The following is a 27,260-nucleotide window of genomic DNA, read 5'->3' as shown; positions in this document are numbered from 1 at the left end:
GGTAGAGACGGCCGCGCGAATTGGCAGTCCGGCGAAGACTGAGGCAGAGCAAGGCGGCTACAGACTACAGAAACTAGTTCCCATCGCACGCGGCACACTGTTTCAGACGAAATCTGAAGCGGTTTTGTCTGTCTTTTGTGAAAATGGAATCGTGTAGGTATACATATACGGGGAAAGTTGTGAGTATTATGCATTTTTGTTTAGATATTTTAGATGTGCAACTTAGAGTATTTACGTTTTCATTCCTTAACTGGAAAACGGGTTGACTAGTTACAGTAATGATTTGACTTCTCATTTATATGTATGACCGAACCCATTGTTAATTAAAGTTGTTTAGTGTGTACCTATGTCTCAACACGGAGTAATTAACACCTACTATAAGGTACTTACACTGCTCTACATGTCACCTTAGAGAGCGATATCAAAAGACTAATAAAAATTATGACTTCGTGGAATATGAAGTACGTATCTAAGTAATTTGAGAGCAATCCCATAAGCAATTACAACAACTAACAGAAGAGAGGGCAATTAGACCACACAATAAAACCACCATTTTGAAAATAATGCACGTTTAATCACAGGGCGCAAACGCCAAGTCGTAACAAAATAAATTAACACAACAACCATACACAAGGAACTACCTAATTACTGCTACATACAGCCTTATATACTATGTACTACATAAATATGTACTGTCCCAGCGAAGAAACCCACCTACGGAAGTTAGTTTTTTACAATACAATAGTTGTATTAATTTTATATTAAATTGTCAAAATCATAGGAAAAGTAAATTGGTATTCCAATTAAATACAATTAAAAAATAAAAATATAAAACATATTCGAGAAAAATACACTGTTATACAATGTATGAGTTACAACAAGGCGACCGATGCATGGGTAGGGTTTCGTCACTTGTTTACTGTATGTCCTTTAGGTACGTGTTTATATAACTATGTACACAAATTGGAATGTCATAAATTATCACAAGCGCGGGCTGAGCCCGCAGGAATAGTAGATATAAATTAAATTCACTAACTTAGTCCTACGCAAACCCCGCGTCCTAAAAGAGAGGCGATATCATTCTAACTATACCTGCGACAATAACAAAGGATACTTATGGCCGTTTTCATTTAACAATACAAAATTACTAGTCGATTTATTTACCATTTATACCAAAATGTAAGAGTATACAAAAATTCATAAAGACAATTGACTGTTTTAGTTTCAAAATCACCAACAGGTCATCAGTTTATTTCCGTCAAAAGTCTCCTTCGATTGTCGCTTGCGTCGCTCGCTCGCTCGGACTCGCTTCGCTCGAGCGAGCGGCCGGGGCGAGCGGGGCGACGCTGTGATGTGTACTAAGGAGTGACCCAGCGGCGCCGGCGCACTACGGGTCACCGGCGCTCGTTTACTTACAAAAATATCAATATCTCGCTACATGAGTGTAGCTTTACTGGTTGAGTCGGCCTTTACTACCTTTAATTCGGGCTCGAGACTTTGGAATAGACACCTGATATTGGTGCTTCGCGATCTAAATGAGACCGTCAGCACTTTGATACTAAAAGTAACAAACTATTCCATCTCACCGACTCTCCCTCTTTATTCGTTCCCGGTCTACGCTAGCAGTTTGCTGACATGCTCGGCGATGGCGGCGGCGGGCGCGCCCATGAGGATGGTGCGGTGGTTGGCGGTCAAGGGGGTAGTCGACAGACTGCCCGCGCAGTTGGCCTTCAGCCCGTAGTCAGGGTCGAGCGCGACATAGTTATCCGTGGCGGAGAAGAGAGTGACGGGCGCCTTGAGGATGCCGGACGGCTTGTAGGTGTCGGCGGCGACGAGCTTGCGGTAGAAGCTGGCGGCGGCGGCGCCCAGCTCCTCGGCGTCGGCCCCGGACTTGCCGATCAGCTCCGTGGTGCGCTTCACGCGCGCCTCCCAGCTGCTCAGGTGCTCTAGTTCGTTCGCCACCTGGGGGGGGAAGCGGGGGTTTAGATACTGGAGTGAAGATCTAGAGCCTAAAGCTGTGATAGCGAGCATCTGAGTAGTCAAGGAGGATCCGAGTGGCGTCTATATTGTGTAGTATTAGTTCGAAGTGCTCTGGACAGTTGTATGTTGCCACGTTGCCAGGCTAATCTTTTCACTGCAGTGAGAGTGCTAGGAAGCTTATTACCTCTAAAATTTTCTTCTCTTTACTTTTTCTAAGGCAAATATTATTATCATACCTTGGCCTGGTCCACGGTGTCAGTGAACAGCTGTGTGAAGTATGTCAGCGCGTCTGCCTCGTCGGCGGCGGCGGAGCGGCTGGCGCGCTTGCTCTTGCCGCGGCGCGTATGCGTCGCCACGAGGCAAGAGAGAGCCGAGAGATACTTACTTTGATTCCAGTAGTAAGAAGCATGTTCAAGATAAGAATATGCTCGGTCTGAACTAGGTCAGTTACAAGTAGCATCCGAACGGAGCGTACTCTTATCCGACAAGCCTTTTACACCATTAGAGTCCAGGTTTAGCGGTTGTTTTTACACCATGCGATTTGTAATGGTGTAAAGACACCTCATACAGGGTGTCATACCTTAGCCTGGTCCACGGTGTCGGTGAACAGCTGTGTGAAGTATGTCAAGGCATCAGCCTCGTCGGCGGCGGCGGAGCGGCTGGCGCGCTTGCTCTTGCCGCGGCGCGTGTGCATCGCCACGAGGCAAGAGAGAGCCGAAAGGGATACTTACTTTGACTTTAGTAGCGTGTTCTCGATAGTTAGCTTGGTCCAAATGAGGTCAGTTTCCGCCAGTTGGCAGGGTCATTACAAGCAGCATCCCAGTAGCCTCGTGGTCTCTCTCTCCAGTAAGCAATAGGTATAGGTATACCTTTATCAAATACGTAAGCGCAAAGATAGCTAATCAAGGGTAATCATCGAACCTTGGCCTGGTCCACGGTGTCAGTAAACAGCTGTGTGAAGTAGGTCAACGCGTCTGCCTCGTCGGCGGCGGCGGAGCGGCTGGCGCGCTTGCTCTTGCCGCGGCGGGTGTGCATAGCGACGTACTCGGGGGACCCGTCGACTAGGATTAGGCGGGTTTCGCAGCCGGCCTGTAAGGGTAGGGTGGTTAGATGTTGTGATAAGGGGAAGTATAAATGAAAGGTGTATAAGGCGATGTGATTCGAAGTTCAGACAAAAAAAAGAGTTGAAATTAGTTTTAAACCTAAACTTTTACCAAGATTTATATATATAGATAGGACAGTAAGCGAGTGTTGCACAGATACGCCTCATTAACTAGCGGCCGCTACATAAGTAGGCATAGATATAGCACAAAAATATCAAGGCAGCGTGTATCTTATTCTAGTTGGATCTTAATCAATTTCAACAACTACTGGTAAAATTATTAGAAAACTTTTGTAAACATCACAATCAGTAACATACCTTCTCCAACTGCAAAGCCATCTCAAACGCCACACCCGCTCCGAACGAGTACCCCAGCAGCGTGTACGGCGGCAGCGGCTGCGCGGCGCGAACGTGAGTCACGTAGAACGCGGCCAACTCTTGTATGGAGCCGAGCGGGGCCGACTTGGCGCATTGCAGCCCGTAGACCGGACCACGGACGGTTTTAGCCAGCGTGCGGAGCGGCGCCGCTACGCCTTCTATTGGGTGGACCTGAGGGAGAGCAGGAGGATTAGTATAGGTTTGGCTTTTTGTGTAATTGGAAGAAACTTTCCGTGTTTTATGATGGTACAAAAAAAATCATTCCCTATCTACGGTACGCGGTAGCGTGTCAAGCCAAGAAACAGGACTGGTGAGAGATTTCATAAACCATCAAAAACTGTTCTACCTATAGTTTTAAAGGCCGGATAGGCGATTCAAAAGGAAACATGACATAATTAAATTCACACTTATGTAACTCCTCGTGAGGAGGTCCTCAACCATTTTAAAGATATTTTTTTTCTGATGTAGGTAAAAGAACACATTCTAGAAATGAATAGATGAATGCGCTCGTCATTTTAAATGGGTCTTTTTTACACGAAAATTGCTACTACAACAACCAATCACAACTCACCATAAACACAGGCTTGACCTCCTTAGGCGCGGGCTGGCTGGGCAACTTCACCACCACCTGCTTGGGCATCAGCTCGCCCATGTTGGCGAACTGCACGAGGTCCTCGGGGGCGGCGGCGGCGGCAGGGGCGGCGGGGGCGGCGTCGGTAGCGCCCCCGGAGAGTTCCTTCAGCTTGCCGAAGGTTAAAGCTCGGATCTCTTGCACGGCGAGGACTACGTCGTAGCCGCGCTCTGGGGGGTAATGGTGGAGTTAGAACCGATAGATTGCTTTTTTGTAAATGAAACGGGATTCGGATTGCAACTTAGCTCATAATAATAAGGGACATTGAACTTTATTGTGTCTCTATGATGCTACTTAATTTATTAAATGTATGTAACTACTTATAGCTAAATTACGTCAATAATAAATAAGCAGCCAAAATATATTTCATAAATTACATGATTTTGACTTGACAGTTGGCAGCGCTTTAACATCTTTAACTTTAATTGTAGTTATAGGATGGTGGAACGGGAGCTGAAATTACTACCAAAAAACACACACTCACCCAAAGTCTGCTTAATCTCAGCACCCATTAGCGAGTCCATGCCCAGCTCGGCCAGATTCGCCGTCTCGGACACTTTGCTCGCATCCTTAATGCCCAGAATATTGGCCACAGCTTGCACCAAGTCTTGGGTAGGCGAGGCGGCTTTTCTGCTCTTGTCAGCGAGAACCATGCAAGCGGCCACCGCGTGAGGGAGGGCTAGCAGGGTGCCCAGGGATTCGACACAGGAGAGGATGCGTTGGGGTAATGTGCCGCCGACGACCACGTCGTCGCCGCCCATGCCCATGATTAGGCCGACGTCGCCTGCGGAAAATTTGTGTGTTAGTGGAGGGATTATTATAAGTTTGGAAGGGGAATAATGTAACCGGTAGATGTATTCTTCGGTGACAAACACTATAGCTGAACTAGGGTTTGTCACTGTGGTGAGAAGATTAGCCAGTCAGATCAACTAGTATTAGATTACTACCCAGGGCACGTCAGACGTATACATACATACAAACACATTACAGTTGATACGTCACCCAAGGATTCTTTTTTCATGCACTCTCGGTAAAAGAAAAAAATAACATAATACAAGTTGAAGTCCTACCACTTCTTCATCAATCTAAGTCTATTCAATCACTTTATACATTCAAATCTACTATAAAACCCCAATCTAAAACCACTCTAATCCCCTTACCAATAGCGCCCCACTGCACAGCCAACCCCGGCAGTCCATCAGCGGTCCTCCTCTCACAGATCCTCTCCATACTCGAGTTGGCCAGCCCGTAGTTGGTCTGTCCCGCGTTACCACGACCACAGGAGACTGAGGAGAAGGCCACGAAGTACTCCAGTTGAGGGCAGAGCTCGCGGGTCGCTTTGTCCAGGGCGATTGTTCCTGGGGAGGGAAATTGGTGTGTTATTATTGTAAATCATGGTATGTAATAATAATTTGGTTGTGGCCTTATTGCGGTACGAAGGTGTATGTTGAGATCAGCCATCTGCAGTGTTGATTATAGTGACCAAGTGTACACCTTCAAGTAAACACTCCAACTTATTCCTTATACAATATCTTGTTAAAAGTCTATTACTTCACTGGCGGTTTCTGATGTTTGAATTTGACAAGGTATACAGATTTATAGAATTTCGCTGCCCGACTGTCAAATAACTACCCACTAACTCACCATCAATCTTAGGCTTCGCCACCGCCTTGAAGTCTTCAGGCGTCTGGTTCTCCAAAAAGGCGTCCTTCAACACCGCGGCCAGGTTGAACACGCCGCCGACTGGGCCCAGCTTGTTGGCTTCTTGCATGAGGGCCTTGGCGCCGGCAACTGAGGTGGCATCGGTTGTGGAGATGAGGACTTGGACGCCCTTTGCGCGCCATCTGCAGGGTTAAGGTAGTGGTTATTGTAAACGGGGTTTTTAAGATCGAAGGATCGCATGAGAACGTTTGAAGTCTTAAATCTTGAATCTAAAGAAAGCCATGAGATTCAGCTACATGGCATATTTATATTGACGTAGATTAGATCGTTTAACGTCACAGCGGTCACATTATCTTGTTTGACGCAAATTACGTTTCTTTACGTCGATAAATATGCCGTACAGATCAAATGGGGAAGAACGGGGCACATCTTGGAACGGATTACTGTAGATGATTCGGCGTGCCATCATGATTAACTTTAAAATGTACCTAACTAATACATAGCTACATTACCTGCGCACGCAATACGCCTGGTATCTAGTCCGCATGCCAGAGCGTGAGTTGAGCACGATGCGAGTGGCGCCGCGGACGGTCAGCCACTGCGCCAGCTCCAGACCGAAGCCTCCGAGACCATCTTAGGCCGTGTCCCCAAAAGACAAACTGTTAGCGGCGAGATACTGAGATAGTCAGCGCGCGTAACGCTGCAAACTGCGTACTAAACTAGCAAACTGTGGCCACTCCGTTTCAAATACATGGAAGAGCGTACTAAATCGATACGCCGCAAACAGTTTGCCTACTGAGGACACGGCCTTATAGTGTGGCGGGAGAGTTGGACAAGAACCCTTATAATGATGATAATTATGTATTTGTCGCTACATTACCTGCGAACACACAACCCACAGAACCCGCCAAGACACCATATTGGTCGGGGGAGGTTTGGAAAAGCACCCTAACAATGATGGTCTACATATTAGTGGTGTAATTACCTGCGCACGCAATACGCCTGGTACCCAGTCCGCATGCCCGAGCGCGAGTTGAGCACGATGCGGGTGGCGCCGCGGACGGTGAGCCACTGCGCCAGCTCCAGACCGAAGCCTCCGAGACCACCTGTGGGTTGAAAGGAGTTGGTTAGTCAGCAACTTAAAAGGTTAAATAAGTCTGTCTAAACATAAACAATCATTTATGTAGGATGTATTGTATGTTGCTGCACAAAGCAGCGCGTTGTGAGACTTTTTGATAACAGACTAATAGCAGAAACAATAGACACTATTTATTGTATACGATTTTATCGACCAGACTTTTCCTAACTCATCCAGTGCCACGGATGCCTCTAATGATTATCACAATTTGACTGTCGCAAAGCGGCAAAAAATATGATTACATAACAGAGAATGAAGTTACTTTATGTAACTTCAGCAGGAAAAAATATGTAATCAATTGAGTAGGCCCTAAAGTCAAACATAAATGTGAGTAATAAAGAGACAGACGACTTCAACATACCGACGAGCACGTAAGTCTTGGCGGGGTGCATGTAGGTGCGCGGCATGGCGGGCACCAGCTTGGCGGCGGGCTCCTCGCCATGTGACTGTACAGTAGAGGGGTACTCACCGACTAGTACGTAAGTCTTGGCGGGGTGCCTGTAGGTGCGCGGCATGGCGGGCACCAGCTTGGCGGCGGGCTCCTCGCCATGTGACTGTACAGTAGAGGGGTACTCACCGACTAGTACGTAAGTCTTGGCGGGGTGCATGTAGGTGCGCGGCATGGCGGGCACCAGCTTGGCCGCGGGGCGCGCGCCGGCGGGCTCCTCGTCGCGCACCTTCAGCAGCACCTTGCCGATGTGCTTGCCCGTCGCCATGTAACTGCGGGGTGAAGAGTTGATTAGTTATTGTAGCTGTGATTAGAGACAGCATAAGATCAAGATGATTATACACCATTGGACGACACCAGTTAGAAGGCAGATCAAGGTGTACCAGATCGGTGCGTTGACTACTTTATACACCGATAAAGGGATGGTGATGGTGGATTTGGTCATCAAGCATTTGTTACTATAAACTATTAATTTTTAAGAACTCAATATGTATAACTGTTTTAAGCCCGTTGTACGAAAAATAAGCAGAAAATATTGTAGCAGTCCTACAGGAGAAGCCCAAGCTAAGCAACGGCATTGTATTGTTTACTATTGATAATGACAAAAAACAATACATTATTTCTACCTCTCCTTTGCGTAAATTGTAGAGAGTCCGACTAAATTTTGGCCCTTGCTCGCAGAAAATATTACAAGACTAACCGGAAAGCCTGCTCCAACTGTTGGTCCCCATAGACCGTGGACGGTAGAGGCCTCACAGCTCCAGACTTCAGTCCTTCGTCCATGCACTTGACCACGGCGCGCTTGTCGGGATGGTCGCCCGCGTCGAATAGGGCGTCTAGAAGGATGCCGTGGAACGTGGTGTTCTTGAGGAAGATTGACATGCCCTGCGGAGTGGGATGTTGTTGTAGGTTGGGTGGTTTGTTCAGGGGTTATGATTAAAGTCTATGGCTGATATAGCGATTTGGTAGATAGGAGCTATTGTAAAGCAAATTCTAATAATATATTTAGGGCTGATTTAGAGTTGTAAAAAATGTTGCATATTCATTAAATTTTTGTTCTGAACACATTATTAGTTCGTTGCAGTAACAAAGACATTAATTTTCGACGCGCTCGCACGTTATAGCGTCTATTGATTATATTATGTTTGAAGTGGGTATTTATTACATAGCGAACTAATTAAGTAAACAAACATCTACACAAATAACGTAAAAGTGAACTCACCAAAGGCGTGTTGTTAGACAGATCCAACTTCCCAATCTCGAGGAAGCGTCCGCCCTCGCACAGACAGCGCACGGACGCCTGCAACTTGTCCGCGGCCAGAGAATTCAGCACCAAGTTCACTCCCTTTCCGTTTGTCCGCGTGCGGACAAGCTGCTCGAAGGATGTGTCACGCGAGTTGCCAATATTCTCGTCTTTGAGTCCAGGGAATCTTTCCTTCAAGAACTGACGTTTGTCGGGCGTTCCCACAGTTGTGAACACAGTGCATCCGGCGTGTAAAGCTATCGCAATGGCGGCTTGACCGACACCTCCCGTTCCGGCGTGGATTAGAACTGATTCTCCCTTAGTCATGCGGCCTCGCACGCATAGAGCGTAGTAAGCGGTAGAGTAGGCGACGGGGACGGTGGCGGCTTGTTCTAGGGTCCAGGACTTAGGCACTTCCCACAGGAAGCCTGGGTCGGCCTGCACGGTAGTGGCGAGACCTTGGGCGGCTACCATTCCCATCACGCGGCGGTTCTTGGTGTCGCGACCGCTGAATTCGAGACCCAGGATACATTCCTGGAAAGATATGGTTATGATTAGTGAAAGAATGTTGGGTTACTTAACTGTCTAAACGTTCTATTAATGAGCATACCGAAAAACAAATTAATGTAGAAGAGTCGATAACTCTTGAGGCAGTCGTATTCTAGAGTGTATAGCTGCGTACAGACTGGCTAAATGAACGCCAACGAACGGGTTTCGTTGACCTTCGTTGCTGCAATCTGCCATCGTTGAGCGTTCGTTGGGCCGGTCTGTGCGCAGCTTATGACAAACAGGTAACTTGTAACTTTACCAGTTACCTTCAGGCAGGTAGCCATCAGTCTTTGAATCATGACTACGTAGGATATCGTTTTATGGCGCTAATTCACCTATTGTTATCGCATTATAATGCGACACTGACAGGCGACTTTATGGGCGAGTGGTTCAGAATTTGCTAAGTATTATAATCTACAAAATGTGTCTCAAATTAATCATCCTCACCTGTCCGGCCAGGTTGCCGGGCAGCGCGTCGGGCGGCAGCTTGCCGGTGGCCAGCATGATGTCGCGGCAGTAATGTATATATGTATATTATATATATTACCTGTCCGGCCAGGTTGCCGGGCAGCGCGTCGGGCGGCAGCTTGCCGGTGGCCAGCATGATGTCGCGGAAGTTCAGCGGCGCGTAGTAGATGGAGCATAGTTCGCTGCGGTGAGGGGTGCGTTTTGCCACCTGGAATTGTTATTTAATTCAGTTAGTTATTTGTGTAAATATAATTATAAAGGGTATAAAGGGTGTACCTAATAATGTCAGTAAGCTACCCGAAGGCAAGTCAATACTGGGTCTTTAGAAGTGGTATAGTAAGCCGAATTTGAATGACCCCCTAAGTATTTTATTTGAACTTTCTGCTTAATATTTTTAAAAATAACTACAATGTACAGTGAATATAAGAACAGAACAGCTGCTCGAAGTTCACGTAGTTTCATGAAAATATTTGTAAGTAGGTACAAACAAACCTCATCAAACTCGTGGTAGCGAAGAGGAGACTCGATCCAGCGCAGAGACGCCAAGTCACCACGGGTCAGCGTGTTGACGTACGCATGCTCCAACTGAAAGAGAAACACTAATTAGATAAACCATTCATTTAAAAATAATATATGTAGTAAAAAATATATAAGCAAAATTTCTAACGCAACAAAGTGCTCTAAAACATCTCCAACGTACCTGCAGCTGAGCGTCGCTGACGTCATTGAGCAGCAGATGCCTGTAGCATCCCCAAACTCCCGACCTTATCACGTTGACGGCCACATCCTTCTCAACTTGCGCCTTGTACGCGGCCGCTGTCATGTTAAACGCGGGCGCCTTGGCGTCTCCAATCAGGAACACTCTGACAGCCTTGCCGCCAGGCTCGGCCCTCAAACATGTACCCAGACCTAGAACTCCGTTCATCTCGTCTTTAGCGACTACGTAAATACGCATCTCTTCTGTTTCAGCCTTCTTCATGGCATCACGGAGTGTCTCCACCCATTTGTAGTCAGTCGGCGTTACGTCAATGATGATTGTGTCCTTAGGGATGGTTGCAACCTTCTTCAGTAGCAAGTAATCGCTGTTGGCAGCCACTTGGCGGGACACTAGTTGCAGACCAGCCTTCTTGAGCATTTCCTTTGAGCTGGGGTCGTCGAGTGTAGAATGGGGCTCTTCCAGCAAGATCATACCGACGTCATTCAGAGCCGCAGCCAGATTCTGGAGCGTAGTCAAGCCGTGACGGGATAGTACATCGGCCGCGAGAACCAAGTGACAGTCGGTGTCAGGGGCCACTGTCTTAGCGTCCTTGTTATTGGCTGGGACGGCTAGGGGTGTCAAAACAGTCGCGTAATTAGCGGCGCCAGCGCCGGCGGCCACTGTGGCGTCCGCGCGAACCATGGGCTCGGCTTCCAGGGCTGACAACGCATGAGGAAGCAACAAAGCCTCTTCAGCACGCTCCAAGGCAGCCTCAGTGATCTTCAGACGAAGAGATCCAGCGTTTTCTAGAAGGATCTGCACGCTGACAATCAGCGCATCGCGGCGAGAGCGAGACGTGTCATCAGTAGAAACGGTAGCATTGTCATAAGGCAGGTAGACGTAATGCTCTAGCTTCGGCGGCGGCTGAGGGTTGGCCCTTCTGGGCGCCAATGAGGTCTTAACTCCCCTCAGTTCCACACCACCAGCCTTGACCACGTCTAAGTTTTTGTATTGGTGAATGGTGAGCGGGGCGCCGTTGGCTGCTTCGACGGCACGGAAATGCGCGGCGGGGTCGATGACCGCGCGTTGCAGACGAGTGGGCAGGTACAACTCCCGGGTGTCTACTCCGATGATACCGAACTGAAGCATCGTGTCCATGAACGAGATCCAGTTGTCCTCCCAAGCTAAGCCTCCGGTCACACCGCGCGCGTCACTGTTCTTGATACCGCGGAAGATTCCACCATATTGGTAGCCACGCAGACGGAGCTCCTTGTAGATATCCTCGTTGTCCAACGGCAGTAATCCTTCTCCCTTCTCGACGGTTGGGGGTTCGAGTTTCAGAACCTCTTTCTCGGGCTCATCCAGAATCCTCACATTACCGGAGACGGCGATAGAACCTCCCTCGCAGACCTCAAAAGCGCCGCTTCCGTCCAACACATTGATCAGGAATCTAGTCGGCGCGTCCTTGCTCACGATAGTGGCCCGTTGGAACTGCACATTCTCCAGCACAATGGGGCATTCTTCCAGCTTCTTGTTGTTGAGTTTGGCGACGGTTCTCCAGACCAGGGTGAGGTAGCCGGTGGCCGGGAACAGGACTCGGCCGTCGATGCAGTGGCCGGCTATGAAACTGTCTTCCGTCTTTGAGAGGTCGTATTCGATCACGTTTTCGCCGGTGCGGCTCGCTGTGAATAGAAAAAGAGATGATTTTAGGTATATTACCAACAATCACTATACGGACGAGTTTTATTGGCGTTATTTCTATGCAACGATTCAAAAACTTATAATATACACAAACGTTTCGAAAACAGTAATTTTTCATGATAGTGCGTTTGTATATCTCACTTTTAAGGAGAATCCGATGTCCAGCAGTATACTACTACCGTCTGACGATGATTCCAAACACCATTGAGTACTACACCACCTCCACTTCACTACCAAACATAACATTATAAAAACTTGTCACTCACCGTTGCTATAATCAGCGACGCTCCACTCAATCGAGTGGTCCCACTTCACCTGGCTGGCCAGTCCGGGCGTGCCGCGGGACACGGGGAACGAGACCTTCGGGTAGAGGGCACCGGGCTGCGGCTGCGCGCCCAGGCTGTAGATCCTGAGGGAAGGGGGTAGGGGTTAGAATTGAATGACTTCGTATTTAGGTTCAAAAGGGGAAGAGATCCTGAGGGAAGGTGGTAGGGGTTAGAATTCATTGTGTTTGGTTTTAGGGTGTAGGGGGAAAGGGGGTGAGAATTCAATGTATTTTTGTTCTATTTTCTAGTGCTTTGCTAAGTAAACAGAGCTATTTTTAGTGGGTCCACCTGGCTATAATGCTAGATCATATAAGCGCAGAATATTGATAGAGTGCTGGGGCGTTATCAAGTCGACATTCAATTCACGTCACCATGACGTCTATCTATACGAATACTCACTGGACAGTATTACTTACATTACGAGTATTGAATGTCGCCAGTTAAGTTATCATAACAGTAACATGTCGGCCTAAATCCTAACTAATATTATAAATGCGAAAGTAACTGTGTCTGTCTGTCTGTCTGTCTGTCTATCTGTCTGTCTGTTACTCTTTCACGCCAAAACTAATGAACGGATTTGAATGAAATTTGGTATACATACTGTCTAGACCCTGGGAAAGAACATAGGCTACTTTTTATCCCGGAATTCCCACGGGAAAACTTTTTAAGGCGAAGCGAAGCGCGCGGGAACAGCTAGTAAATAATAGTTTTAAGTTATAAATATTTTAAGTACTTACTAACCCACTGTATTTTAATATGTCTACTAACAAAATTGGATCTTAGTAATCTGAATAAAGTAAATTATTATCTATAATTTACTATTAGTTAACTAGGACGAGTTAACTTGGCACCGGGCTGACAAGAAACAGATGCTAAGTAGCTCGGGGTACCCTGCCTTTGGCTCTTGACGGCTTCACTGATTCTGGCGGTTAATCAACAGTCGATTGTCCCGTGATTAAGTCACGTATCGTTCTATAGCGAGATAAGCGACTGTCGATGAACCTTTCAGAACAAAAAAAAACAGAGTTTAGGTGGCAAGTTTTGTACACATAATAAACTGGCACATACTTGCCAACCCCCGACAACAACTGCACCAGCGGCCGCGGCTGGTCGCGTCGCACCAGCGGCACGCACGCGGCGCCCTTGATGGCGCGCTTCAAGACGGCCTGAAGTAGGGCGTGCGGCGCGAGCTCGATGACCAGCGCTCGCTCGGGGATCTCCTTGATGGCGTCGGCGAAGCGGACGGGGGATAGGAGGTTGTTCACGTGGTACGCTGAGTCGGACATCTTGGCTGTTGGGGAAAGGTTTGGCTGTTATTGAGTCTGATGCCAGTAGTTTATGTAGGTACATTGAGGGAGATCGTTTGGAAAGGTAAAGGTTCTGGAAGAATAAAGGATTTTGTACATGTAATTTCAATCCTGTTTGATATTTGGATGATACATGGCCGAATGAGAAGTAAAATCGCAAATCATTGTACTATTTAACATCCTGATTAAATATGTAATAATATGACCTTAGTTTAAAGTTCCTCCGTGCTTCTCATTGTCTTAAATCTACAAAATAAATGCAACTCACCAATCTCCGATCCCCATTGGTCCCTCGTCACAGACGACGACACCCACTTGCTGGACCTCGGCTTGGGGTTCGGGATGATCTTGTCGAGACTCTTGCGGAGTAGAGGGGCAGCGGTCGCGATGTACTTGCTGTGGAAAGCCACGCCGGCTGACTTAACGCGGCGCGCGAAAATGCCCTCAGCTGATAATTCGGCGACGAACTTCTCGAGCGAGTCGGGCGGGCCGGAGATCTGTGGGGTTAGGAGTTGGGTTTTAACACGAGTCTATGCCATTTTTTATTGTAACGGGTGTTTAACACAAGTTAAAATTAGGGTGAACGGGAGTTAAATACGGTATTTGTAAAATGCATAAGGGATTTGAAGGGTAGAATGCTGCTAAAAAAATACAGTAAGTAAATATCTGAACGCTATTCTAAATGGACTTAAGCCTACATACCTTCTGAAATTCATAAATAAGTTAGAAGATTCGCGATACTTTTAAAATAACCTATTCGAAACACTAACACACAATAATTTTGTTAAATATAAGTTAGACGAAGGTCAAATCTATTTATACTTAAGGTGATAAAACCTTACAAAATTTTCAGACATCATTTGTTTAATGACTGAATTTGCATGTGTCGATAATCACGATACCTTTGCATGTCGCGAGAAACAATAGTGGAAACAGATTACATGAAAATGATTGTTAGTGTTTAGAATATGTTGCTTACAGCACTTGACGTCAGTACCATTTTTTATAACGATACTATAATGCTAATTAACACTGAGCTGAAAAAATGCAAGGTTGATTTGTGCATTGTTTGATAGCAAGAAACAGACAATAATATTAAAATAATGTACGTAAAATCTAAAACAATTTTACCTACAAAAGATCGGGCGAGCTTATTTTTTATATAAAAAGTTGTAGGAAAATTCGACCACCGTGGAATATTTACAGAACTACAATGCATAACCGAATCACACTAGCTCTACACTACAGAAGAATATAGGCTCTTTATTTTCGGCTAGTAAGTTTACCAGAACAGTCCCACGACACCGATTTGCGCGCGTCCGCGATGCTGCGGCCTCAAGGCCTAGCACGGGCCGCAAGACTCGCATGTCAAGACGTGACAAATGTTTTCCGTCGCACTCGCTTTTTAAGCCGCGCGATGTGAGTGAGCGCGACGCAAAAAAATTAAGTCGTGACAAGAATTTTGAGTCTCAAGAGCGAGAGCGCAACGGAGAACTCTTGTCACGTATTAATAGCGCCCTGATGCCTACAGCTACAGGGCCTGATAATGATGATAATGACAGCTCCAGTATGACACTCACAGTAACACTGTCTTCAGAGTTGTGGCAGGCGGGGAACACGTCGGGCGGGCAGCGCCGGGCGGCCTCCTCCCAGGACAGCCCCACGGCCGCCATGGCGCCGGGCGGCAGGCGAGCGTCCGCGATGCTGCTTCCTCACGGCCTAGCAAGAGCCGTAAGAGCGAGGCTCCACTAGTGCGTTGCGGCGACGCAACGCAACGCAGCGCAGCGCACTAATGGGGCCTCGCTCTAAGACGACAGAGAACTCTTGCTACGTCTTAATAGCGCCCTGTGCTACAGGGCCTGATGATGATGACGATGACAGCTACAGAGTGACACTCACCGTGACGCTGTCCTCGGAGTTGTGGCATGCGCCGCATGCGGGGAACACGTCGGGCGGGCAGCGCCGGGTGGCCTCCTCCCAGGACAGCCCCACGGCGGCCATGACGCCGGGCGGCAGGCGAGCGTCCGCGATGCTGCTTTCTCACGGCCTAGCATGGGCCGCAAGACTCGCACGCAAGACGTGACAAAAGTTTTCCGTCGCACTGGCTTTTGAAGCAGCCGTCGCTCTCGCTCTTGAGGCTGCGCGATGTGAGTGAGCGCGATGCTAAACTTTTGTCACGTCTTAATTGCGCACCATGCTAGCCCTTCAGTACTCACTACAGCTACAGAGTGACACTCACAGTGACGCTGTCCTCAGAGTTATGGCAGGCGGGGAACACGTCGGGCGGGCAGCGCCGGGTGGCCTCCTCCCAGGACAGCCCCACGGCGGCCATGGCGCCGGGCGGCAGGCGCGCGTCCGCGATGCTGCGGCCCCGACTGTACGCGGCCAGCACGCACTGCTCCGCGGTTAGGGTGCCGTCGGCGTATGCGCAACCTGGGGGAAAGAAGGGTATGATTTTAACATAATCATAAAAGACTTAGTGCCACTTGCACAACAAAGTTAATCAAAATTAGTTCGTTTGCCTCTTGCTCTGACATTATACTGTCAGAGCAATAGGTCATATATTTCATTTGATTATCTTTGTTGTGCAAATCACCCTTAGAAAAAGAATTAGATATTGTAAGCCGCAAATGACCTAGCGACATTCTGAAAAGCTTATATTTTATACGGCTATTGCTAGCGATTCTGAAGGGCACATTCTAAAATTAGCGTTTTCAGTTAAATTTAGACTTTCTCAGCTCATTTTAAAATTAGGAAGTGCCGCCTTTAGAATCGTTATCATTGTAAATACGTATAATAATTAAAAAGCAGTGCATACTAACCAATCTCCCCAACAGAGTGCCCAACAATGCCATCAGGGGTAATCCCGACAGTCTTCAAAACATCAACCAACGCGACTTGCACCGCGGCGATCGAGACAAAACAGATCAGCACATCATCGAACACCTCTTCAGGGGCGGTGGTGAGGATCTCCTCGAGCTTCAACCCGTGCGGCGCGAGGGCCGCGGCGGAGCGCTTGATGGACGCGGCGAAGGCCGGCAGGGAGAGAAGCTCCTTGCCCATGCCCGCCCATTGGGAACCCATGCCGGAGAACACGAACCAGATCGGCCGCGCGTCGGTGCCACCTTCCATTTCCTGGGAATAGAGTGAGATATAGGATATAATATATTTGTTTGATGTCAAAGAAACAGCATGTACAGACAGGCTTTATAATAGAGGGGTTGTTACGAATTATTTATGTACCTATAGAATAATGTAGGTACATCTAACTACACTGTGGGAACAAGATTTCTGTTATTGTTACAGGCAGTGTTAATGTTTGGCTTAATCTCTATTAAATAAACCAAGTATATAGCCCATAAATCAATAGATCGTAGTAGGGGATAAGAGGCTTGAATAAAATCGACCCACAGTAGTATGGCAATACGCTTTCTGAAATTGAATGTCATAATGATAATAATGTATTCAGAGCACATCAAAATCTGCATTGATGCTCAAAGAATATAGATATGGCTGGATCAGTGAAAGTTTAATAACAATGATATTTTATCAGGTACTACTCAGAGGTAGACGTAAAATATAGTGTTTTACACTACTGTATAAAATCAAATATTTACCTACTTATAGTTAGTACTTTGTGTTTTTTTAGCGCGCTAACTTAACGAGTCCTTCCTGGATTTAAATTATATTAGAAATATTTAACTTGCCCGTTTTTACATACGACAAAACAATACAATACCTAATAATAGTTCAAGTAATAAAAGTAAGCGAAAAAATATCGTAAAAAAACCTACGAGAACTATGAATTTAAAAACTTGACGTGTAATTTTTTTAGCTACAACAAAGACGTTTAATGACAGTTTTTGTTTCAACTCCATATCCAAAATATAATTAAACGTTTAAATAATTAGATAACCATAAGTTTAAGGCATTAATCATTTACCTTCATTGAAAAAAACTTAGAACCTAATGTGTGCAAGTACATCTAAACTGAACTGCGTAGATATATATACCAACCTATTAAGTAGTATAAGTTTATTAGTTTTTACTTGTTTTATTTATGCTTTACATTCATATATACGTATTACAAAACATTATATTTTGGTTCTGATCACGTGGGAAACAAGTTAACTATATGTAATATTTGCGAGTACAGATTGACATTTCTTGGGTACTCTTTAATAGCTAAGTTGGTACTTATCTAATAATAGACTAAACACTCATTCTAAGTGTGTGTTAGTGACGCATTTAACTCAACATTGTTGGCAAGTGAGTTCAAATTAAATAACTAATTTAACTCTATTGTAAATTCGTATAGTCATTTATTTATGTTACATGTACACACTTTTTTTGCCATGGTGGAGATAAATTTTAGAATACTTACTGCACTTGCATTTGTTATAACAACAGCTGTTTCTTATATTTCGGTTGATTAGTATTGAACTTTACAATGGAACAGCTGTTACTGTTATTATCGAGACTACTCAATACTCAGTCATGCTGACACTTACATTATCCTAGACAGATAGTTATAATACACTCGCGAGCAATGAAACAGTTCCAATTACATAATAGAACAGCAAATGGCAGGTGGAACTTTTTTTATTACTCGTGAGTGTAGTTATAGTGTTGTGACAATTCATAACACGTAACTCACCACAATATCCTCAACCGGCGAATCAGCGAGTACCGAGTAACCCCTGAACGAATGTCCAGGAATGTTCTCAGAGTGCACCGAATCAATCAGGGCATGCAACTCCGCGTCAGTCGCGTGCTTCACTCCATGGGCTAGCATCTCATGGACCGCCTCTTCTGTCCTCCCAGAGGCCACCAGAAGGCGGGGCACCGGGTACTGAGCCGGGCGCTTCTCGCGTTTAGGCTCAGACTCGAGGATGACGTGAGCGTTAGCGCCGCCGAACCCGAATGAGTTGATGGCCACGATGCCGCCGTCCCAGGGAGTGTTTTTGTCGACTACCTGGAAGCGGAATGGTTTTGTTATTCATTGGATGGTCTAATCATAAAGTTATTGATTATTTACTAGTATAGTTTGAATTCATTATAATACTCAGCTGACTAGCAACGAATCATTAATGTAGAGCCAATAAAGTAACTTAGGTTATAATGGTCGGATTAGGAACAATTGGGTTTCACCTTACAACTATAAAACGGCTATTCTCGTTTTAATGAAACATGGCTAAGATCCGTCTTAAATCACCTTCAAACGTAACATACGCCGTATTAAAATTGACCCATCCATTTCGTAGATACAAGGCCACAGACGTGTCAGGGGTTAAACACAAAAGTAGGTATCTATAGATAGTATTCACCTGAATGCTGCCATCATTGAGCGCCGGGATGTCAGTGTTGGGGCTCTTGAAGTGCAGGTTAGCGGGAATGACGCCAGCCTCCATAGCGACCACCACCTTGGCGATGGAACACAGCCCAGAGGCGGGTTCCGAGTGGCCCATGTTGGACTTCACGGAACCCAGGAGCAGTGGCTTCGAACGGTCCTTACAGAATAGATCGGCGATTGCGTTCACTTCTTGTGGGTCACCGACCTAGGGGGAAATAAAATGTTATGGGTTGGGGCAATGGATGCAAAATATATTGGGGTCCTTACACAATAGTTTTCTCTATCTGCTGTCTTTATAAAATGAAAAAACAGCTGGATATTATGAGTAGTGTTGGAATAAGAACACAATATTTTAGTTATTGAATCAATATCGCCATATCGCCATATAATCGCCATCAAATTAATAGGTAGTTTCTGGGTCGTAGATATGCTAAATAGACAAAGAGCCTAGCCTAGGTCATAAAACAAAACAGGAAATGATAAAACGATAATTTTAGGGTGAGAACCTAAGCAAGTCCTGACCTTGACTAGGCTGAATCTAGTTTTTGCAACAGTTTAAACTGCGTTACGTAGTTTATATAAATATGTAACCGCAGCTATATTTACTTTTATTGACGGTTAAAAGAAAAACCTGATTGAACTATCTATTTTTAGTTTCGTCTAAAATTAGCATGCCTACCTATTCATTTTTATGTTGTCTAACATAACCAGTTTGTGTCAATCAAAATACATACATGAGTATGAAGAATTAGGATACAAATACGTCAATACGCAGTTGCATATAACACGCCTCTTTTCCACGGAACCATGCATTATTAATGTGCTTATTGAAAATCGATATTGTGGGCGTCTACCGTGTGTGTACGTACTTAATACTTTATATAAAACATGTGATTTTCTCACCTTAGTGCCGGTGCCGTGGGCCTCCACGTAGGCGACGTCCCTGGGCCGGATGCCGACCTCCTTGAACGTCTCCTCAGCCAGCTGCTTCTGCATCTGTCCGTTCGGAAACGTGATACCCTGCGTCTTGTACCCGTCGGTGTTAGTACGGACGTTCCTCAACGTTGCGTATACTCTGTTGGCGTTCCCGCGCTTTTGCAGAAGCACTGCCACAGCGGCTTCCGAACGCACGTAGCCCTTGCCGGCCGCGTCGAACGCAGCGCATCGGCCTTCAGGCGACAACATGGAGAGACGGTGGAAGTTGAGCGAGTTGGCGGGCTTCAGACACAGGTTGCATCCGGCGACGATGGCGGCGTCGCAGTGACCTGCCTTCATGGAGGCCGCGGCCTGAGCTAGCGCGAACATGGAGGACGAGCAAGCCGTGTCTACGGCATACGACGGGCCTTTTAAGTCGTATGTGTAAGAGATTCTGTTGGGGAACATGGCTCGGCAACAACCAGTCAGCGCGTATCCGTTTATCTTATCCGGGTCGGCGGTCCAGAGCTCCTCGGTCTCCGAGTTGGAGACGCCCACGAAGACGCCGGTGCGGGTGCCTCGGAGGGCGTTGGGGGTCAATCCTGCGTCCACCACGGCCTCGTGGGTCAGCTCCAGCAGCAGTCGAAGCTGCGGGTCCATGAGGTGCGCCTGCTTCGCGTGTACTCCGAAGAATGTCGCGTCGAAGTGGACCAGGTCCTTGAGCTTGCCATTTCGCTCCGGCAAACCGTGCAAACCTGGAAAAAACTACATGTTAGTAGGTAATTCAGCACGTGTTTTTATCAAGTACACGAATGTTATTACAGTGTAAAAGTTTAATGTGTTACACAATTTCTCGGTATCAAAACTGCGATCGCAATAGTCCCCTTGAGTTGCTCATGAAATACATGAAACGGTAGGTAAAATAGCTAACCGATAAGCGGTATCAGAGAGAAACATATCTACGTTTCGCGGCGGCATGTAGGTGACGGGATGGTGACAGTGAGTGACCCCGCAGATAAGTCTCAAGTGCATGAGGTCACCACGCGAGAAGCGAGCGCGGAACATTTCATCCGCCTGTACCGACATAATCAATACACACCGTACCTACATAACTCCGTTTAAGATAAGTGCGAAATTTGCATGGCATCTCGAATAAACCGCTCTGTTGCATCAGTCCGTATAAGAGCATATAAAAAACGCAAGAATACCGCATTGTTGTCATTGCAACATCCACCATGCAGTGAGCCTCGCGGAATCGACGTGACATAATGTTTATCGGTCGGTTCGTGAATCAGAGTCACGGTCAATGTAACAGTTACTGAGATGCGGCGCGCGTGTGCGGCGCGTGTGTACACACACCATTATGTGTGTATGTGTAATTAAACACTATGATGTGTGCGATCATACGATCGGCTGCGTCACAGAGAAAGCTTTACGTCACACGCTACAACAGCGGGCCCTCCTTTGTAGTGTACCTCTCTACCTACCTATACGCAATCAGAGGTGCTTAGCTATATCGTGTAGAGATGCAAGAGATAGTTGGTAACGACGCGGAAAATGCTAGGTTAGCGGTAATGGAGGTGTTATCGCGATGTCGCACGCCAGCGGCGGATCACCGCGTGATGCGCACGCGCAAGCATTAAGAAAACTGCAATCTCAGGTTGTCTGGAAGAAAGCAATAAGTCCGCCCTTGTTTACCTACTTACTTCCAAGACATGCCTACAAAAATAGAATAAATTAAGTATAAATTAATATCGCTTTTGATTTGCGACTTTTATTCGCGAATTATTTGTTTTGAATGAATTACAATATTCTTATTATTTAATGGCTTACAATTTGTAAGGAAAATTACCGTTGAGATGCTAATCATTGCTGGTACCTCATCATGATGGGATCGAAGGTCCATCAAGGACACCGTTTGTTTATATCACGCGATGATAAGTTTGTCAATCTTATTAATCTCTCAGTAGCAACATCTTTGAAACTATTCCTTAGCTCTAAGATCTTTGGAATACTTTGTAGGTATAACATAGTTCTTTTTCTTATATGTTTTGAAAGTGGATTTTGAATTGATTCTAATTGACTCTACCGACCCTAGAGCTTATCAAAGTATACTTAAGTATACCTTAAGTAAAGTAGCCTTAAGTAGTGTTTAATGGAGAACGCGAATGATTATAGTAGAGATATGTCTACCAAAAGTCTACATATTTTCTTAAATTGTTTCACATTATTGACACGATAAAAAATACCTGTGACTAAAAAGCCATTGATTTTGAAACAAAACGTTAGTGAAAAAAATAGGTAACTTCAAGATCTGTGAGTCAGCTATCAGACGATTATGTTAATCTTATAATTGTAACCAATCGAACTCGTTGGAGCTAAGAATCACTGATAGAAGCCGAACAAGGAAGTCTTTTAGGATTTACACAAATTAGTCCAAATATTTTAATAAATAGTGATAAAGAAATAACCATAATATAAATAATAAGTAGAAATAGATTATAATGAAAAGATCTGAGGAGTTAATTAGAATTAAAACAGCTATAGGTACTCCATTTGACCTATAACGACATTCTGATGTTAGAGGGTGTTTCTTGTCTCTTTTTGCTCAATTGTGTTCAATTCTGAGTTTTCCGAGATTAGATCACTGGTCACTGGCTTACATTGTGATACAATTTTTGTACATGTATGTGAATAATCTAATAAATCAAAAATATTTAAACAATGAGGTTCAATAAACTCCATCTGCACTAAAGGTTAAACTATCAAAACATCTGTTTGGACTTAAGCACTTGAGGCTTAAGCTTCGCTACATGTAGAGTACTCACCAGGCATCCACCTCCTGCCATCAGCTGTGACCAGGTCGACGCCATCGAACAGCTGCTGCGCGAACTCGTCGATGGAGTTGGACTCGGGCAGGCGGCCCGACAGCCCCGTCAGCACTATGTCATCTGCGCCCCCCATCCCGTTCGTCGTCACCGACGGCATCTTTCACTATCTGGAAACACCACAACACTTCAACACTGGGAATATGGGATGAGGTGATGACGGTCGGGTGGTTGGGCGGCGAGTGGGGCGCAGGCGGCGCGCGCGACGTATATAACTGGAGATAGGCAAGGACGGGCAAGGTCGCCGTATCTCCCGGGGTGCTATCGCGTCCGCTTTGCCCTCCACGCTGACCCGCGACCCCGCCGGCTCCCACTGACACCGGAGCGCTTTCCGATCGTGAATGTCGCATGCGCATTTGTTTTAGCTATCTCTGAGACGCTCGGCGAGGGAAGCCGGTTGCATGGATACGATTTTAATGGTTACTTAGGTAATTATTTGGTTTTAATTTGTGTACAGAATGCTATGTGCAAATTAATGACGTGCAAGACAACGAATGCGTAGTGTCTAGTGTTTGTTTCTGGCAGATCCAGGAAATCTATTTATTCAATTTTGCATTTTAGATTGACAATACATTTGAGAGAGGAAGTCAAAAGCGAGAATGCTAATTTATGCAGATTTTTACATCAACCGACAACAAGCTAGAAAACAATAACAACGAAATTGCCAATTCGTCGTCACGCCAAAAAACCGGGGCAATAAGAAGTTCGGGACGTCTGTGCGATTGACTGATTACCATTGCAAATGCCTAAGTTAGCAGCGAGACAAAGAAGCGCTAGCTGCTAGCTAGAGATGGCCTGATGGAACAGGTTTGGCGGCCTTGCGACACACGTCAGTGGGTCCTCGAGTTGTGCAAACAGGCCATTACCGTCATCACGCGAGCTTCCGTGCTGGGTGTGAGATGTTCGCGGGCTATTGCGACGCAGGCGAAGAGTATTGCGAGCTGTGACGAGGCAGATGAGTGTAATAGAAAGAAAGTGCTCTACATCATGAATGTCTGACACTTAAGCATCGGCCGACACAAGAAATATACAACGAATAATAATAATGAATATGTAGGGACATCACGCACGGCCATCCGACCCCAAGCTAGGCAGAACCTATAGGTAATATGGGTATCAGACAGCTGATATATCAACTATATATTTATTATACACAGTAATAAGTACCCGAAAGACTAATCAATTCATTCATACTATCCAGGACCTAATCGATTTGGCTGTGTCTTCATCACTTGAAGTAGATAGGAAATGACTTTTCAAAGAACACACCTTTAAGGTAGGTCAAGGTGAGATAGGAATAGCAGTTAGGTGCCTTTACAGCCATATTACCTATCATTCGCCGACGTCGCTTTTAGTTAGGAAAAAGGTTGGAAAATATAAATAGTCAGTTATAGATTGGCAAGTTGCTTGGCGACCCTCCTTGCGGGGTGAAAGACGCGGAGGGGACGAGGTACCCAAGACGACAGCGGGTAGCGGGAGGGGTAGCGGTAAAGGGCAACGCGTGCACTGCATGTCATTGTTACGGCAGTCTCGGCCGCGCAGCCGAGGCGGCCACATGTCTTATATAGTCTGTCATAATTTGAATTCGACCCACATGAGATCATTGATCCTGAGACCATTAGTCTTAGGATGAGTGTTGAGGCCTTTTTAATATTATCATTATATTATTATTAGGTATCTATAATTCGTCAACAAAATAACGTTAAAAACAACAAATCGTATAATGTCTCAATATAGGGGCTTCTGGTAGAACAGCGTACCGGATCAGTCATGCTACGCGGCTAAAGGTTGGTACTGCGCAGTCAGATACGAAAAAGTAAACAACAAAGACGAAGAGTCCATATGACAGTGCGTCAGTTGTCAGTTCTTGTAACTATGAAGGCAACCAAAATTTATGTGATTTAATGAAAGTAATTAATGAGCAAAACACAGAGAAAAATTACAAAATTGATGAAATTTTAAAAGAAAATGGTCATATCGTGCTTCGGTTACCCCCATACCACCCGGAATTAAATCCTATTGAACTTGTGTGGCGGTACGTGAAAGGCGAGCTCGCAAGAACGTCGATTGACTCTAACTTAGATAAAGAGATAAAAGACTTAGAGTTGCTTTTCTCTAATTATTCGCCTGAAAAGTGGAGAAATTGTGACGACCATGTCATAAAAATTAAGACGAATATTATAAATCTGATAGAGTAGGTATTTGACGATGTATTGGACAGGTATGTGATTGTTTATTTATAATTTAATGTAAATTAAACATAAAATAGTATAGGTGTACACTGAACTAATATGACTGGCGTACTCTAGTACATTATACTTCAAAGTAGGTATAATGTTTTTTGGTTTTTGTCTTAGATTTATAATTGAAGTTAATGAAAACGATGATGAAGATGAGGATGACGACGACGATGAACAAGTTCAAACAGAGAGTGAACATGAAAGTGACATGGAAATTGATTTATAAAATAAAACACTTTTACATTAACAAATTCAAATTGGTAGATATTCTGAAGGTAAACATCCAAATTTTAATGCTCTCAAACTATAAATTTTAAGCTAAATATGACATTTACGGGAACACTCATAGAATCAAATTTTACTTACGTCAGAAATAGATACAAGCTATCGCGAGATTAATCCGGGCACACTTTTCTACGTGTGTAGCATGTCGTGCTACCTCGCCCCCGCCACTTCTTTCACCCCGCAAGGAGGGTCGCCAAGGAACTTGCCACATTATAGATAGCAAATCAAATTTCCGTTTCAATTATGAATGCACGATTACTGGGTTAAGGCTTCGAAATAATAATCGAATCGTAGTAAGAACGATAGATCAAGAGTTAAAATTCAGTCACACAATAACAGATAGAATAAGCAACATTATTAATTTTAAACAAATGATGCTTATCAAAGAAGATAATTACAAATACCATGGAAGCAGAATTAATTTCCAAATCCGAGATTAAACATACCCGCGAAGATCAGCCAATTCACACCACAGACACCGACTGAGCTAAGTAGCGAGCTGTCAGAATTGTGGCAAACTGTACAACACTGAGCGCACCGGAGGCCGGCAATAGACCGCCTTTGTGTATCAATTACTGGCACGCCGACCGCAAATCGTCTCATTATGGACGTGGCGAGGAATACTCACTGAAAGACGATTGGAATACACAGTGATGATGTGAGAAAAAGACAACCTAAAACATAATAATATCACCCATACCAAGTGATTAATGCCTTGGAGTTCTCATGCATTCGACATTCTCTGGCACACGACATATCCTTAATATGTAGCCCTCGAGATATGTCGAGTCCGGAGATGATGTCGAAGGAAGGAAAATCTAGGGCCAGAAGGTATAGTAGTAGAAGTGACTATGAGTCAGCTGATGAGACCATCCGCAGAGACTAACTGCTATGCTGTGGCGTGTTGGTTGCACGTTCCATCGATCTCCCGAGATCGAGAGTTAAATTCATAGACAGGAGTAGCTTTGACAAGAATAACAACCTTAAAAAATACGAATTTTATATTTGTTTTGGATTCTCTATAAGTACTAGAAGAGCATTCAACATCTTTTTATCAAACAAAAATTTAATTCCGAAAACAATGATTAACAGTCACATCAACATCAGTCACTATGAGCGGCGAGCGATAAGTAATCAGATATTTGGAGCGTGCTATCTAAGATGATAGAAAGTGAATCATAAAAGTGCATGAATCCGTCGGAATTGTGTATTACAATCGGTTGTATTGTGATAAACTAAGGATCATCTTGAAAATATAAAATGATATACGTTCGAAACGAATTTTTATGTAATTTGTACGGTCAAAAAATATCGCTAATTCTAAATATGAACATTGGTTGCAGAGCTATCAATTTTTATTTAAATACCCGGTATTATTGCTGGGTACCACTTATAATATTATGGGTATTAGGTATTATATTTGGTAGTGTCATTAACATTTTCCCCATAACCTTCGGGAATACAGGAAACCTGATAATGATAACCCTATTTTTGTAGTTACCCTACGGCCTATAAAAATAGGGCTGTCCTCGCGATTACGTAGCCTCGGAAACACTTGGGCGGCTTCACTCCACTCTGACACTCCATCGCTATTATAATATTAAAAGCATTGAATAACTTCATCGATTCTTTCTAGTATCATGAATCGTCTATGTCTTAGCTTAGCCTTTCCTTCCTCTATGTAGGTGCCCTCAGTGGTGTACTTTTGGATATAAGCTATCCTTCTTTATAAGTATTGTCATCTCATCATCAGCATCAGCCATCAATAGGCCACTGCTGGATATACCTGATCCACAATCTCCAAGATGACAGGAACGCAGTCTGACTGGTAGACAAGTCTAAGTACCTTTTGATCAAGTCATCTTGAATAACATGTAGTACAAATAAAGTGAAGTCATTCACGCAATGCCGGTAAACAAATACAATCCGTATAGTATAACGTATGTTTA

At 45.1% G+C, this 27,260-nt stretch overlaps 1 protein-coding gene across 5 annotated transcripts in view; it reads right to left on the bottom strand.

Annotated features, from left to right (window-relative positions):
* Positions 1–552: 552 nt before the first annotated feature.
* LOC105393722 (fatty acid synthase) overlaps positions 553–27,260 on the bottom strand; it is a 29,544-nt gene continuing 2,836 nt past the window's right edge. The window contains exons 2-25 of one of the 5 annotated variants that reach the window (XM_048631575.1): positions 22,727–22,896; positions 19,887–20,653; positions 18,958–19,188; positions 18,288–18,605; positions 16,453–16,765; positions 15,870–16,063; positions 13,899–14,127; positions 13,392–13,614; positions 12,264–12,406; positions 10,300–11,978; positions 10,092–10,184; positions 9,679–9,807; positions 8,562–9,116; positions 8,040–8,224; positions 7,469–7,611; positions 6,739–6,859; positions 5,736–5,935; positions 5,252–5,449; positions 4,576–4,875; positions 4,032–4,261; positions 3,401–3,631; positions 3,023–3,069; positions 2,561–2,681; positions 553–1,962 (exon numbers count right to left, since the gene is read on the bottom strand). In XM_048631575.1, the coding sequence (XP_048487532.1) occupies positions 1,615–1,962; positions 2,561–2,681; positions 3,023–3,069; positions 3,401–3,631; positions 4,032–4,261; positions 4,576–4,875; positions 5,252–5,449; positions 5,736–5,935; positions 6,739–6,859; positions 7,469–7,611; positions 8,040–8,224; positions 8,562–9,116; positions 9,679–9,807; positions 10,092–10,184; positions 10,300–11,978; positions 12,264–12,406; positions 13,392–13,614; positions 13,899–14,127; positions 15,870–16,063; positions 16,453–16,765; positions 18,288–18,605; positions 18,958–19,188; positions 19,887–20,653; positions 22,727–22,886 (7,158 nt within the window). In that variant the 5' untranslated portion in view covers positions 22,887–22,896 and the 3' untranslated portion in view covers positions 553–1,614. Of the gene's footprint in view, positions 1,963–2,560; positions 2,682–2,901; positions 3,070–3,400; positions 3,632–4,031; positions 4,262–4,575; positions 4,876–5,251; positions 5,450–5,735; positions 5,936–6,738; positions 6,860–7,468; positions 7,612–8,039; positions 8,235–8,561; positions 9,117–9,578; positions 9,639–9,678; positions 9,808–10,091; positions 10,185–10,299; positions 11,979–12,263; positions 12,407–13,391; positions 13,615–13,898; positions 14,128–15,869; positions 16,064–16,452; positions 16,766–18,287; positions 18,606–18,957; positions 19,189–19,886; positions 20,654–22,726; positions 22,988–27,260 lie in introns of those variants that run through there. The other 4 variants (XM_048631573.1, XM_048631574.1, XM_048631571.1 and 1 more) reach the window with 4 other exon arrangements.

Source organism: Plutella xylostella, chromosome 29, assembly GCF_932276165.1.
Source record: "Plutella xylostella chromosome 29, ilPluXylo3.1, whole genome shotgun sequence".
NCBI classification, from domain to species: Eukaryota; Metazoa; Arthropoda; class Insecta; order Lepidoptera; family Plutellidae; genus Plutella; species Plutella xylostella.
The sequence above is the reverse complement of the archived record's forward strand: the minus strand, read 5'-3'. Positions and strand labels throughout refer to the sequence as shown.